The 16,444-nt window shown below is 33.1% G+C and overlaps 1 protein-coding gene and 1 long non-coding RNA gene across 3 annotated transcripts; one reads left to right on the top strand and one right to left on the bottom strand.

Annotated features, from left to right (window-relative positions):
• Nucleotides 1-3,434: 3,434 nt before the first annotated feature.
• LOC139843839 (protein DMP2) lies at nt 3,435-4,152 on the bottom strand. Its single transcript, XM_071834004.1, has one exon. The coding sequence runs from the start codon at nt 4,077-4,079 to the stop codon at nt 3,534-3,536; it is 546 nt and encodes a 181-aa protein (XP_071690105.1). The 5' UTR covers nt 4,080-4,152; the 3' UTR covers nt 3,435-3,533.
• Nucleotides 4,153-7,060: 2,908 nt separating this feature from the next.
• On the top strand, nt 7,061-10,300 carry LOC139839690 (uncharacterized). 2 transcript variants are annotated; one of them, XR_011757029.1, is made up of 6 exons: nt 7,061-7,275; nt 7,392-7,575; nt 8,023-8,104; nt 8,370-8,425; nt 9,294-9,378; nt 9,958-10,300. It is a non-coding gene; the product is annotated as an uncharacterized lncRNA (long non-coding RNA). The 2 variants fall into 2 exon arrangements; XR_011757028.1 differs by having other exon boundaries at nt 7,061-7,575.
• Nucleotides 10,301-16,444: the final 6,144 nt, after the last annotated feature.

Below are 16,444 nucleotides of genomic sequence, written 5' to 3'. Positions count from 1 at the left end.
CCAACGATATAAGATACTTGTTTTGGATGTTTACGGTTTAGGATTTATGGGTATTTGAAGTTGGATTCGTGCTTGAGTGTGAAAACTGCCAGAATTCTCTGCACAGGTAATGGCGCGGCGCGCCATATACCCGCGCGGCGCGCCAAAGTGGTCTGTCCAACTTTGTCGATTTTTGAATAATGTTTGCTATGCTACACACCCCCGATCAACATGAAACTTGGACAACATGCTCATATATGATTTCTAAGCTCATGAAAATAGTTCGGGACCCGACCCGACCCCATTGACTTTTTCATTGACTTTGACCAAGTTTGACTTTTAGTCAAACTTAACAAAACACTTATGCAATCGTTCTAATCTTATTTTATACTTGATTCTTGCATGAAACTTGACAACGTGATTCACTTGCTATACTATTCGAGTCGTAACGAGCCATAGGACTAATTGAACACATTTCACCCGACCTTGTGTCGTAACCGGTTAATTGATACAACTTATTTGTTTAGGTCAAGGCTAAGCAACTTTCATGCACACGTTTACTTTGTGAAGTACTTTATACTCGTGCACTCGAGGTGAGATCATAGTCCCACCTTTTCAACAACTTTTTATGCTTTTAAATTGTGGGCTGAGAAACATATACTTTGTTACATTTTGTACTACTTACTTTTATACTTTGAACACAAGTACAAGGAAAACAAACATTTCACAGCGAGTTAGAACAAAAATCCTCAATTCGATTATCATTAGTTACACTTGCAGGGTGTAAGCGAGAACTTATATTGTGTGGCCATACGGGTTTGACAAACCCTCATTACGGACGGTTCGCTACCGTCTACGGATGAAATATATTTTCGAGAAACAGTGTATGTTCTAACACTATTGTGATGGGGTTCTATGGAAGGAAACGTTAAGTCTTGATAATTGGGTGCTCGCGAATAATACTTTTGGAATGCAAACGATTTTGATAATCAACTATGGGAATACTAAATCTTGTGGTTCAAAAACAACGTTTACAAATACACCTATGATTTCACCAACGTTTTTCGTTGACAGTTTTCTATATGTTTCTCAGGTTCATACTCGGCTACTTGATACATGCTTCCGCACACTTTGATTACTTGCTTGAGGTCAAGCATACATGCATACGCTAGTGATAGCACTTTTGGATTAAACCTTAAAGCATACATACTTACGCTATTTATAGCAACTGTGATTTTCAACTTATATTATGTCGCAAGTTATTTCATTTATACTTTACAATTTTTTTGAAATCTTAAACTTGTTGTCGAATTTTTTGTAAACTAAACTTTGCAAGTCTTGTACGTTTCAAATGAATGCGACATAATTTTGGTCAAACGAGTCTCATATAGGGACTATGACCACGCAACGGGACCTAAGTAGTCGGCGCCGTCAATGACGATTTGGTCGGGTCGCTACAGTAACTGTCGGTTATAAGTAGGGGTGTGCGTGGTACGGTTCCGGACCAAACTTGTCCAGTTCGGTTCCGTCCCGAATCTCAATTTAAAGCAAAAACATGGATCGAGGACCGGACCAAATATTATCGGTTCGGTTTGGTACGGTACGGTTCGGGTATTTTTAGTGTTTTTTTCGGTTTTAGTCCGGTTCGGTCCGGACCGAAGACCGAAAATACGTAAAATTATGGACCAAGGACCGGACCGAAAAAGCTCGGTTCGGTTCGAAATCGGTTCAGTCCGGTACGGTCTTTGTTTCTTCCCGTACCATGAACACTCCTAGTTATAAGAACTGGTGGGCGCGAGTAGTTGTATATGGATCCATAGGGCTTGACATCCCCGTCTGTTCCAGGTATAGAAACCCTAGCCTGAACTATAAAACAGACGTATGCTATTTGAGTTTAGTACACGTAGGATTGCGTGTATTGTACATGTTGGTTGCATGTATGTTAAAACAGGGGTACTTATTATAATGTTAAAGTTTAGTTACCAGGGTGCTCAATTTCGTAGAATCTTTTGATAAACGTTTCGGATGAAACAACTGAAATCTTGTGATCCACCTTTATATACAGATTATGCGAAACATTAAAACTATGAACTCACAACCTTTGTGTTGACACTTTCAAGCATGTTTATTCTCAGGTTCCTAGAAGTCTTCCGTTGTTTGCTTATATGTTATACAAGCTATGTGCATGGAGTCATACATGCTTTATTCAAGAAAACGTTGCATTCACAAAACCATCATCATGTATCTATTTTGACTGCATTGTCAACGGAAGTATTATTGTAAACTATTATTTACGGTGATTGTCTATATGTAGAAATCATCAGATGTCGAAAACCTTGGATTTAATTATTCATTTATGGTATACCTTTTTAAAAGAATGCAATGTTTATAAAACGTATCATATAGAGGTCAAATACCTCGCAATGAAATCGATGAATGACGTGTTCGTCCAAATGGATTTGGAGCGATCGTCACAAATTTGCACTTCTAAAATAAAATGACAACCAATATTATCTCTTATGATTGGATGTGGATTGTTGAATATGCATTTTAGGTGTTTGATGAAATGTTCAGCTGACGAGTATCTTAGTCAGACTCTGTGGTTCCACGGGTCATTAAACTAAATGATTTTATCATTTACGTTCATTTAATACCTAAAACATATCATTAAACTGTTTCGTTTAAACAAACTCGTAATTTCACGTGTCATTTCACTAGTAATACTAATATAATAGCAACTGTAAAGAAAAATAAGACGTGATAAATTATATACGGAGTATAATCATTGCCTTATAAAATAATATAATGTATTATTATTATTATTATTATTATTATTATTATTATTATTATTATATAATAAAATAATAATATAATACTCCGTGATATCTATATTGAAAAAGTGAGTCCATATAATATTAATCAAACCTCAAATAGATATGTTAGTCACCGAGATTGTGTTACTCACCGAGATTGAGGGTTACGTTAGTAAATTTAAATGAGCATACTAAAGATCTAAAATAGATATGTTAGTCACCGAGATTGTGTTAGTCACCTCCACATCGCAATCCCAAATACCCTCTAATATATCTATGTAAAACAATATTTAAAGATAGTACCACAAAAGTCTAACTTTTATATCTATCTTAATCGCTTCATAAGTGAATGAAAGCAAACGTTATCAACTATATATGCAAAAAGCCAAAAACTTTCTTTAAAACTCTGTTAAGCTAATCTAGCGATATTATTCAATCTTGTCACATTTTTAGGTTGGGACATAAACAACATTTTCAACATATACTCCGTAGTTAGATACAATCAAAACTTCTTCAATATTGTTGAAACTTTTTAAATATAATCATTGCACTTTTTACAAATGACATACACTCAAAAATTAATTAAAATAAAAAATCATATATTATATGTTACACTCAAAAGCAAAAAACAATAACATAATAGAAACAACAACTTAACATGCATGTTAGCTTTGAGCATATATGAAACCTCATATGTATAACATTATGTATATGTATATAGAGTTAATACATATGCATCCCTTAGCTTTTGTTTGAAGTACTTGTAGATGGATACCCAATTCCATGGCGTGTATTCGGAAACACCATAAAAACCGTCCCCGAAATAGCTCCGATCACTGGGGGCACAACCATCATTAACGTCTTCTCATTCTTCTCAAACGTCGGATACAAACACTCGACCGTATTATTATCTAACAAAGAAACAGCCGCAAAAACCACCATCACAAAAGCAGCGTGCACAAAGTCTCCTATTCTAAGTTTGAGTTTCGATACATCGACGTTTGAAGACGAGTCTGGAGATGGCCAAAATCCGTTAGGAGTTGCGATTCCATAACGGATGGTTCCGTCCTCGTCTTCATAACTATCGGTGAAAGAAGAAAAGATGCATGAGAGGCCACAAAGGGTGATGAGAGTGGAAGTTAGGCATTTGTTTAGGGTGGTGCATTGGCCCCCGTTGGTTAGGACCGGGTTTAGAAATTGGAATGTGAAAACGGTGCCGGTTGGGAGGAGTTTTATTAGGTTTCCGATGCCGGAAAGTGTAGAGTTTTTCATGGTGGTCATGTCCATTTTTTTGTTAGACTTTTAATTTAGATATGATGTAACCTTTTTAGCTTATTGAGATTACGAGTGTTGGATAAGAATTTATAGTAAGGTCACGATATATACATACATTGCATATATATAATTGACTATTACGGAGTATTAATTATTGTTGAATAATGTGTCTATTGAGGCTTTGATTAGAAGTAGGATGAGTGTAGCTTGTACTCATCAATTAACAAACGGTTCTTCTAAGATTTATGAAAGGTATTTATAATAAATTTCTTTAAATAGATAAAACTTTATGTTCATTGTTACAAATAAAAAAAAGGTATTAGTTGACTTATTATTGTTGATATTTACTCCGTATTAATTTTTGCTTGTAGTTATGAAGTGTTGTCGTCGAAATATATAATTAGCAAAAGTGTTAAATTCTTTTTGATATTTCTGGGATACAGTATAATTCTAATAATCTCTCTTATCTTTTTTTTTTTTTGAAAAGCAGAAATGTTATTAAAATCTCAAGTTCAGATACAACAGTCCCTAGGACATTGATCCTGGTTATGCTACAACATTCGCATTTTTAACTCGACCTATATTACATACATTCGCGGTGCTAATTAACAAGAAGTTAAGTAACATTTTGTAACAATAAGGAGCGGGGATTATGAAGTCATGAATGCCAATCAATATTTCTCGCTTTGCACCTTTTCGCAACCCATTCAAATGTTTTAGTTTGAATTTCGCACAATGCCCCGGGAGTAGTCCAACACTTTTTATTGAAAACCTTTTGGTTCCGATTATTCCATATGAGATATCCACTCGACCAAATGACCGCTTGCCAGAGTTTATTACCAAAATCCGATAACGAAGCTATCGAATTCCCAAGGAAGATCTCGTTTACACTTAAAGAGGACGATAGATTCATACCCCACCAATCGAACACTTTGCACCGAACGTCATGAGCATGTTTGCAAAAGATGAGGGAATGATCCACCGACTCTAAATCGTCATCGCATAACGGACATCGCACCGAATGAAGATCAATGCCACGCTTCTCTAACTCCAACAAAACCAGAATCCGTTTTTTTCTCGCTCTCCAAACAAAGACTTAAACCTTTTTTGGGGACAAGATTGTTTCGCAAAGTTTCTATCGCATATGTACCTGTATTTAACAATTTGTCATCAATTAAAACAGTAAGTTTCTTAGTAGTGAACATCCCGCTGTTGTCTAGCCGCCACCGCCAACAATCTGCTCGATCTACATCCAAGTTTGCTGTTGAAATCAGGTTGTTTAACTCGATCAGCTCGCTTGTTGCCCGTCTCTCTGGAGGTCTGGACCAGCACCATGTACCCGCCATCGTTGAGCCATCCCATGTCACTCTTTCGCTTACCGCTGCGTCTCGATTAGTTTCCAATTTATGGAGTCTCTTAAACCTGCCTTTTAGTGTAACATCACCAAGCCAAACTTCATTCCAAAATGAGGTTGTGGAGCCATTCCCCACCGATTTGACAAAAGAATCCCTGAAAGATAAGCCCAAAGAATCGACTACACCACCTGCTTTCACAATGTTAGCCCAAGTACTCGGAGAAACATGAGAATTATTGACAAGTTCAAAACCACCCGAAGGACCATAAATGCTCTTAATGACTTTAACCCACAAGGAAGTGGTTTCGGATTTGAACATCCACCACCACTTGCAAATTAGAGCCAAATTTTTGTTTTTTAGTGAACCCAAATTTAACCCACCCGCCCCATAAGGTAAAAGAATCGATTCCCATTTGACCCAAGCAATTTTAGAGTCATTACCCGCCCAGCCCAAAAAAAAATGACGTCTTACACTCTCGAGTTTTTTTAACACACATGGCGGAACACGAAAGAGCGAGAAATAATACAACGGGAGACTATTTAGGACCGATTTAACAAGAGTTAAGCGTCCATCAAATGACACCGAACGTGCCCTCCAATCCGCGAGTTGTTTCTCAAATTTCTCAATTACCGGTTTCCAACATTCAAGTTTATTTATTTTTGCGCCAATCGGGAGTCCGAGGTATGTAAAAGGCAGCGAACCCATATTACTCCCAAAAAACGTTGCCATATTCTCAACATCAACCTTATCTACACCAATTCCAAATAGTTTTCTCTTACGATAATTAACTTTAAGCCCCGAGGTTAGTTCAAACCACTTTAAGAGTTTCATGAGATTACGAATATTATTCTCACTCCAACTTCTAAAGAAAATAGTGTCGTCCGCATATTGTAGGTGCGATATACCTACTTTGTCTCTTCCGATTTCGACACCCGAGAACATATTACAATTGACAGCTCTTTTCGCAAGGGCATTCAAACCCTCTGCCGCAATAATGAAAAGAAAAGGAGAGAGCGGGTCGCCTTAGCGCACCCCTCTGTCCAAGGTAAACTCACCGTCGGAGATCCATTTACAAGGACAGAGATAGATGCGGATTTAAGACACGCGAGGATCCACCTTCTCCACTTCTCGCCGAACCCCATGAATTCCATAACTTCCATTAGAAACTCCCAACTTAGACTATCAAAAGCCTTTTCAAAATCAACCTTGAAAATAAGGCTCTTGAGACGCTTATGCTTCAAATAATCAACAGTCTCGTTTGCAATTAAAGCACCGTCTAAATTGTTTCTACCTTTGACAAAAGCACTTTGCTCATATCCAACAAGCATCGGGACCACCTTCTTCAGTCTATTTGATTTGCTCTCTTATCTTTAATAACAAAACTTTTATGATGCTATTTTTAATTCAAAAAATCTATTTGTCAAATTCCAAACCTTTAGATTAGAATTCTGACTTTTAATCCCAACTATTAAAATTCCTTATGACATCATTTACGATTCTCGAATGCAGTTACTGTACTTGTTTACAATCATGCCCTTCTTTTTAATTTGTAATTACCCTATTGACCAGGCGGTTACGACTTACGAATAACAGTACCTTCACATGTCTCCTTCAACGATTTAAACCTTAAACTTCTTTTTTAACCCTTCTTCATTCTCATCCATTATTTCTATATCTACAATCATTTTTAATGTTCTACTAAAATATATCAATATGATCGAGTGTTTATAGATCGATTAGATGGAGTGACATCGAAATCGGTAATGAACTAATCAATAATATAAACGAACCGGCAATGAAATTGAATCTAATTGGATCCAATTTCTTTGCTTCAAATCAATATATGCACAAAGGTACCAAATTTCAATTTGTAGGTTAAATTTAATATTCGATTTTAGTGGTTAAATCCAATCGATTGAGTTCGCTTCTAATCGTTAGGTATTTGTAATTAACTTTTTGGTTTTGGTAGCGATATTGTATTAGATTGAGTTCGTATCAATATTCTATCGACTTTGGTATCCATCTGAAAATCAACATCTGGTTTGTATCAATTTATTCATTTATACACCGTTATTTAACCTTTTTTTTCATGACATAATTTGGTTTAACCCGACAGGCTCATATTCACCTTCAGTACGAATTTAAATCTGTAGGTACGCATCCCCTTGAATCTTTCTATTTCTAGGTGTTTATGCATGAATTACGTTATGATCCATTCTTTATTGCCATTGCAAATTTATGATCCTGCAAGATATTACACATATTTATAAGTATCAAATAGTTTGGAATTTAAACAACCACTAGGGTCTTATTTATTTTAGTGATTCATAATTTTTTCGGATAATTCTTGATAAAATTAACAATTGATATACAGTTATGGTGAATGTGATGGAAACACCTACTTTAAATGTTAATGTAATGTATGTCTGGTTGCAATAAACTTGCAGAACATTCATATATGGTGTAGGTGATGAAATCACCTTTTGAATTGATGCAATTGTTGAAATCATTTATTATGTAATTTTTTATCTGAAAAATGTTCATCATCGTAAAATGGTTTCTCGATACTGGAAAATAATATAAGGATATTTTCTTTACAGACTGTGAAACAAGAAGATATAACGAATGCCTATCGTGGGTATTGTTAAGGCACGAGAATTCAAAGGAAAGATTAGCGCTAAGGTATTATTAACATACTCTAATTAGTACCTTTCTCTTTTTAACATATGTTATTTATTGTTTATGTTTATCTTTTTCAATCGTAGGTCTATATTTATGTAATTCGCTGCTTTCATACAGAATTTGATATATGGTTTTTAGAATGTCTTATTACTTGAGTTGAAGTTGTAAGAGGACACATAGGGGAGCTGAAATATCCTTCTTTTTTAGTTTTAATGGTAGTAATATGATATTAACTTGTCTCATTTGATTCTTATTTGCTTAACAGGTGACAAAATGGGCTAGGCGGATTGGCAATCTCAATGTTGGTCGCAGTGGAATCAGGTCAGCATACATAAAGTACTTGGTTTAGTGATCAATTGCTATCTACTTTTGGTTTCTTTTTTTACTGTTCATTAAAAGTAACTATCAAAATTGGGTATTTACTTATCTTTCGACAAGAGAGATACTTCAGGATATCATAAATGGTTAGTGCTATTGACATCTATCGATATTTCTATGTCCGTTTACTCATACCAGATATTCTTTCCTTAAACATGTTAACACTGTAGAATTTAACAATAAAGTAGTATTTATGATAGGGTGATACCTTTATAACAAAAGGTATGGATAAAATGAAGTGCTTCTTTATATATTTGCTACTATGGTATTTTATTTATTTATTTATTTTTTGCACTTTACATGAGTCTTATGCAGCAATAAAAGAAGATGTAAATGCTGATTGAGGGGTTAATTACAATAAAGAAATGGTCCTTAACAAGCACCTCGATTTAGAAGAGCATATAATATCGAAAGTTTGTTTGTATTTCTTATTAGGGCTTTTTACAGCAAAAGTTATGGATAAAGTTAAGTGTTCCGTTATATATTTGCTACTATAGTATAGTATAGTATAGTATAGGGCTTTTTTTTTTTCACTTTACACAGGTCTAATGCTGCAATAAAAGAACATGTGAATGCCGATTGGGGGGTTAATCAATTAACGAAATGGAACTTAACAAGAACCCCGATTTAGAAGAGCCTATAATTCTATAAAGAAAGTTGTGATAATCAATAGACATTAGTTGCTATGGTTAGCAGAAGCTATATGTAAGTACTCGAGAAGGTAGCAATAGTTCTTTATAACGACATTCACACTTTAAGCTTTTCATTATCTTGGGAATGTATTTGATAAAAGTTTTATGTTATTATGTAGGTGACTTCTTAAAATAAATGGGTTGAAATTGAGGATTGGTTTGTGGAGATAATACTCCACGTATTATAGAATTACTCCTGACAAGGTAAATGTGAATTAACCTATCAAGTTTATGATTACTCATAGGTAGATAATTAGATAGTGTGTTGAATTTGATTAGAAATGTATACTTGCTAACGAGCTCATTTCAAAAAAGGTATGTTTGATTTTTAACGGGTCAATTGGGTAATAAAAAATGCGAGGTTAATAAGTTTCGATTTTTATTTATATTATATACAAATAGTTTTATGATCATATATAATAGATGGTTGTATACAATTAACAAGGGATTAAAAAGTGTTTCTGGGGTCGAATTAGTCTGAACGGACGGAGCTTTACTTTGAAATCAAAGATTCCCAAATAAGAATCACACGCTGACCCATTGTTAATTGTTAATGTCCATTATACAAATTACCCCTAAGGTTGATGCATATCAGCAAGCTTTAAAATAAACATTAAGGCAACAACAAAGTACCTAATTTTTATATGTTGGTAATTGTTAGAATGGATCTGTAACTGATTGAAATTAGGATTACTGAATTAGGCAACAAAATCTTTCCAAAAAAATAAAAAAAAGGGGATAATCGACGTAGCAAACGTTTAATTCTCTCGTTTTAATCTGTAGGGCATATCAGCTTCTATTTTCCGGCCTCTGTGGTTGTTTTCACTGGCGACACTCTATTCAGCTTATGTATTGGTTAACTTGAAGGCAGAAATCAGTGGGTTGCAACATCAAAATCAGAAGCAAGACTCGTGGGTGTGGAATTTTATCTGCAACAGAGATGGTCAACTCATCACACATCAAGTTACACGTCTGATCGAGGATGCCATTTTTCCAACAATTTACTTAGTTGCAAAAGCTGTGTAAATATTTCGTTTTGAAGCCAAAATTCATACTCATTTACTTTGTTCGTCTACTTCTAATGTTTTTGCTATTTGTCGATTTATTATTCACATATATTGCACTACTCTTACTTATCATTAACATAACTAAGTTATTATTAACATTTCTTAGAATCATTTATGATAAATTACCCACGAATGCGCGAGTTATAAACTAGTCATGTTTTATCTTTTTACCACATAATATATAGGAAAAGTCTATTAAGAAACTTCTCAATGTATTTGATCGAGTTGTGTAATTTTAAAATTAATTAAAGTAATATCTTACGTATAAAATATAAATTGCTAAAAGTCCCGATTTTACTTGACATATAAAGGTAAAAGTACGAGTCATGTATGCAAAAATTACTACCCGTATAAGCAACCATGTGCAAATTAATGATATTGTATCCCTTATCAGCGCATATATATATATATATATATATATATATATATATATATATATATATATATATATATATATATAAACTGACTCCCATTGTCATAAATGAGCCCAATAAAAGTTTATTATTTAATCATTTAAAAGTAAAAAAAAATTCTTTAAAAAAAATACTATTTAAATACTAATAATAAATCCAAAATTACTATAGTTATCTTACAAACTTTTCATTTCATATGCAATCACAATAAAAATATTTAAGACAATACGTATTAACTATCTTATCTATAAAAGTAAATCTGATTATTAAAATATTAAATGATACTTTAAAAGTTGAGTTAATTGGAGATATCATAAAGAATGTTTACATAACTCAATCGTTTCAATTTCTAACTGATCGATGAGAATGATAATTGAAGTTTAATAGCCATAGCCATACTAATGAGAAAGATAAGTGAGGCTTAATGACCATACTAATGATGAGAATGATAACTGAAGCTCAAAGGCCGTAAATATAAATATACATAACTATAAGAAACTAAACGGTTTATTACCCCCATTTAAATTAATTTGTTGCAAATCAAGTTGTGTATCTATGTGTATATATACTTTGATATCAAAATTGATAAAGACACAAATCTATTTCAAAGAAGATCTCCTGCTTTTCTTAATCAATTTTTGTAAGGCGGGTTGGTAGGCTCAAACAAAAGTTTCAATAGCGTTATATTATTTTATTATCCTTCAAGTACCTTCCACCTCCTGCACACATTCTCGAGTAACACTCAGACGTCGTCAAAAACCTACAGAGCATATAGTCTCAAACTGGCATATGTATTATTATACATGGTTTTGCGATTTTGACAATTGCACCTTTACGCATTTATACTCTTCAGCATTCTAATCGAGACACACCCTGGTTTATCAGTTTTTGTGAAGTTTGCATCATGTAATAGTTAAGATGACTTAAGCTGATATTAAAAAGGAATTTAAACTAAAGTTAAAGATAACCACTTACACCACTTTAAAAAGTAAGATTTCGTGTCAATGTTATGTTAATGATATTAGTATATTACTTCTATTTATTTGTATTTTAAGATTGTTAGATGTTATATGTTAGTATTAAAGAGATATGTTAGATTTGTACACCAAACCTATATGTCCATATTACGTCAGGAGGTTGCACTTGAGTACGTGTATTGTAAACCTATCTATCCTTTTTAATAGAGTCGATTTTTCTTCAACAATAATTTTAATTTTGCATGTTTAGTCCATTGAATTATATAATTCTTCAACCTACTTGTAGTCGTAGACAAAATAAAACTATACATGAAGAGATGGTTATGTATAGATTGTCCGTTTGTCCAATATTAGTTATGTGTACATGTTAGTAATGTTTATAGAGGTAACTTATTTGTATGGTATTTTATCTACTACAACAACATCAATATCACTTGCTTACATCCATAGTTGAAAAACCATGCGCATCGGATCCTTACGCTTCTCTTATAATATCCATATTCAATATTCAAATTTGATTCAGTTTATTTATCTTCCTATCAATTCAGTGTGTGTTTGTTTTGAAGGTTTAGTTTAGGCGAGTATGGCAATTGAATTGATCGTTATTAATTGTTTAGTCAGTACTTAAATTTATACTTTATATATATAAAAAATGAGAATCCATAGATTGATAGTATGTGGGTTTTATAACTCAATCTCTCATTATGGTACCAACCTTTTATCAATTAATGTTAAACTCATAATGATTTACTATTTATATTTAAATAAACTTTCAGTATTTGAGCGGAATGATTACTTGATGCGAAGCGAGGTGTATATAAAATAGTTATTATTTTACTAGGAAATACTATTAAATACGATACAATTTTACACAAGATATTTATTTATTTATAGAATGGATATACTTAAACCTTGCTACAACACTTATAGGCAGTGTACCTAATCGTACAGTAGTGTAGTTTTTAGTAAGTCCGGTTCGTTCCACAGGGAAATCTTTAAACAAAGCTCAACGCTATATTAGTTTACTTTTATAAAAATACAAATATATATATAAGTAATATTATTATTATAAAGGGGGGTTTTTACCGTTTAATGACCGGTTTGTCGATTTTAAAACTTTAGTCGCAGTTAAAACCTAATGTAAAATATAAATACAAGACTGAAATTAAAGCGTAAAGTAAATAACGATAATGAAATTGCGAATAATAAAAGTGCGATAAAATAAAATTGCGATAATTAAAAAGTACGATAATTAAAAATGCGATTAAATAACAATAAATAAAAGTGCGATAATTAGAAGTGCAATTAAATATAAAATAAAGGAAATTAAATATGAAATAAAAGAATTATGCTTATTTAAACTTCCGTAATCATGATGTTTGACGTGTTGATTTTAGTTTTATGCCCATGGGTTAATTGTCCTTTGTCCTGGATTATTTAATATGTCCGTCTGGTTTTTGTCCATAACAGTCCATCAGTCATAAATATAAATTGCAAGTGTCCTTGTCAAATTATTATTATACCCGAAGATAAATATTCCAACTAATTGAGGATTCGAATTGTAACAAGGTTTTAATACTTTGTTTAATGAATACACCAGGTTATCGACTGCGTGTAAACCAAGGTTTTACTACTTTGTTAACAATTACACCAATTACCCTTGAATGTAATTTCACCCCTGTTTTAATTATTCTAGTGGCTATTAATCCATTCCCGTGTCCGGTTAAATGAACGATTATTCGTACATATAAATACCCCGCCCATCGTGTCCGATCGAGTGTATATGGTAATTTATAGGGACGTCCAATTGTAAATCTTTATATTAACATTAACAAACTTTCATTTAGTTAAACAAATATAAAGCCCATTAATAGCCCATAGTCTAATTTCCACAAGTGTCGTTCTTTTGTCCAAACCCCAATTATGGTACAAAGCCCAATTACCCAATTTTAGTAATTAGCCCAACATCATGATTACTTCGTTCTAAATAAGCATAATAATAACTTAGCTACGAGACATTAATGTAAAAAGGTTGAACATAACTTACAATGATTAAAAATAGCGTAGCGTTACACGGACAGAATTTCGACTTACACCCTTACAACATTCGCTAACATACCCTTATTATTAGGATTTAAAATTAAAATTAAAATTAAAATATAAATTATATATATATATATCGTATATATTGAGAGAGATAGAGAAAATAAGATATGAAATTTGATCAGAATTCGGTTGGCTTTATAGCCAGAGTTGAAAATTGGGGCTCCGCGACTCGCGGCAAAATGCCCTTAAAACTCCGCGAGTCGCGGAGATATATTTACAGCTCACACCCTTGGAGTTTCTTGCTGCCGACGGTTTTTAATATATATATATATAATATATATATATTTAATATAATTAATTATATATTATATTATATTTATATACATAGTTAACTTGTAATTTTTAGTCCGTTGCGTCGAGCGTTAAGAGTTGACTCTGGTCCCGGTTCCGGATTTTCGAACGTCCTCGCGTACAATTTAATATCTTGTACTTTGCGTTTTGAATCTTGTACTCTTGTGATTTCGAGACGTTTCTTATCAATAATTGGAACCTTTTTGATTGTCTTTTGTTCTTTTGAGCTTTTTGGTCGTTTGCGTCTTCAATTCGTCGAATCTGTCTTTTGTCTTCACCTTTTATTATTTAAACGAATATCACTTGTAAATAGAACAATTGCAACTAAAAGCTTGTCTTTCTTGAGGAATAATGCTATGAAATATATGTTCGTTTTTAGCACTATCAAATATTCCCACACTTAAGCGTTGCTTGTCCTCAAGCAATATCGTCTTGAAATACTAGAATCACTTCTTTATTCTTCACACTTTGTACATCAGTGATTTTCTATACGACGGTATAAACAATGGTAGTAACGATATGGTTTACAGTCCCACATGACTATAAAAATTTAGATCCATTAAGGAAATTGGATCTTTATGAAAACATTTGATCTTTTGAAAATTAAATCTAGTTTTTTTACCCTAGATAAGTTTTCCGGGATAACCCTTTACCGGTGTTTGAAAAATATTTTTGTGGGTTTGGTGGGTTTCAGATTTGAAAATTTTAGCTCAACACTTGCGGTTTTGTGTCACCCACTTGCTAACCTTGTATTTGGAAAGCAACACGTCCAGTTAACTTGTCCCGTATATTACCTTTCGGTAAACTACCGTCCGGTTGTAAAGGAAAGCGTTGAACAAGCAACTGTTAAGGCAATGTCCCCTGACATGCTTTTAATTATGGTCTATAACGTGTCGGACGCAATTACTATCCTTGGTAGGAGCAATAGTAAAGCTCACCCTTATAATTTTTTGATATGGCACAAGGTCCTGTCTTTTGACCACTATGCAACCACCGTTCTTACGGTTGACACCCGATTTGGTTCAGGTGACCTAATGAATTCCAGGTGAATTCCTAGGATTTTACGTTCAATGGTAATGAACGCATTGAAAATAGGGTTTTCAGAAAACAAATCGGTTTGTAATTTTGATCAAAATATTTTCTCGTTCAAGCTCGAGTTTAGATATCATTGAATTCCATGAGTTTGAATTCTCAATCTTTAAGGTCAATCTCTAGGATTGAGTAATATCAGTCTTAAAAGCTGATTTTTAATCTTTAAGGAGATTATCCTTTCTGGGGATCTGATTCATTAGTCTTATCAAGCTAATTTGCACGGTGCCTCCCCATTGTACGAGATAAATCCTTCTCATGGTTAGGATAAATCTGACCACTTGGCGACCCTGTTTAATGCTGAGGTCCGTGGATTTCCTGCTGATTTTAGTGATGACTTTTCTAGATTTTTCGTCAACCTACAGCTGGTCTGGACGACAACTTCATGACCTAAATCAAGAAGCGCGTGTCTTTTTCGGAAGACTTTACTTCCTTTTAATGATGGAATTGATTCATCGTGTAGATCCATCTCTTCTTTTCTTTCATCGGGTAAAACAGTTTAGTTTAGTTCAAAGCAAAAGTATTTTCAGTTATTTGTTACAAATATATGTGGCATATGTTTAAAATAACTTGGTAAATTTTCCCACACTTGGCTTTTTATTTTTTTCTTTTTATCGTCCTCTATTCCATTTTAAATGAATTTTAACATTTTAATTTGTTTCTCAATTTATGTCCTTTCCGAGGTAACAATAATTTCGGTGTTAAAACCTAGTTTTATCGTTCATAAATATGTATAAACATGATTTTGAATTCATTTAATTGAAAATTTTGAAAAATTTTACTAGAATTGGGTAGTCAGTATATAAGACTAGGGCTGTTCTTTTTTATCAGAGAGCACTAGATTCTAATACAACTACTGCTTTACTAGTATTTTTAATGGTAACCAAGTGTATAAAGTAAAAAATTTTTAAAATCCGAAAGAATTTAACCCCTTCCCACACTTAAGATCTTGCAATGCCCTCATTTGCAAGAAATCAGTAACAATTTAAATTATTGAGGGTGATTTGTGTGAAAATGATTAAATTTTTACCAAAGTTTCCAAATATATTGGCGTTTGTTTGCTGAATGATAAATGGTGCACATCATTTGTTCATTCCGTCTTGTTGTTATTTCACATATATTTTGCATCTTGTCGTCAAAATTAGTTGCTTTTGCTGAACTTAATGCCAGTCTTTGAAAATGCGTTGTTTTACCCTGTTGTGTACATAAGATAAACTGCAAACATATATACATATTTTTGAAGTTTGGTTTATTACCCCACATTCAAAAATTATTAAAATCTAAGAATAAAAGTTAGATAATTATAAAAATGATTACAATATTAACA

Source organism: Rutidosis leptorrhynchoides, chromosome 4 (assembly GCF_046630445.1).
Source record: "Rutidosis leptorrhynchoides isolate AG116_Rl617_1_P2 chromosome 4, CSIRO_AGI_Rlap_v1, whole genome shotgun sequence".
Lineage (NCBI taxonomy): Eukaryota > Viridiplantae > Streptophyta > Magnoliopsida > Asterales > Asteraceae > Rutidosis > Rutidosis leptorrhynchoides.
Note: the sequence above shows the minus strand (reverse complement) of the source record. Positions and strands in the feature narration are given on the sequence as shown.

Bases quoted from the DNA above. Each gene is read 5' to 3' on its own strand.
- LOC139843839 (XM_071834004.1), bottom strand. From the start codon at position 4,079: ATGGACATGACCACCATGAAAAACTCTACACTTTCCGGCATCGGAAAC.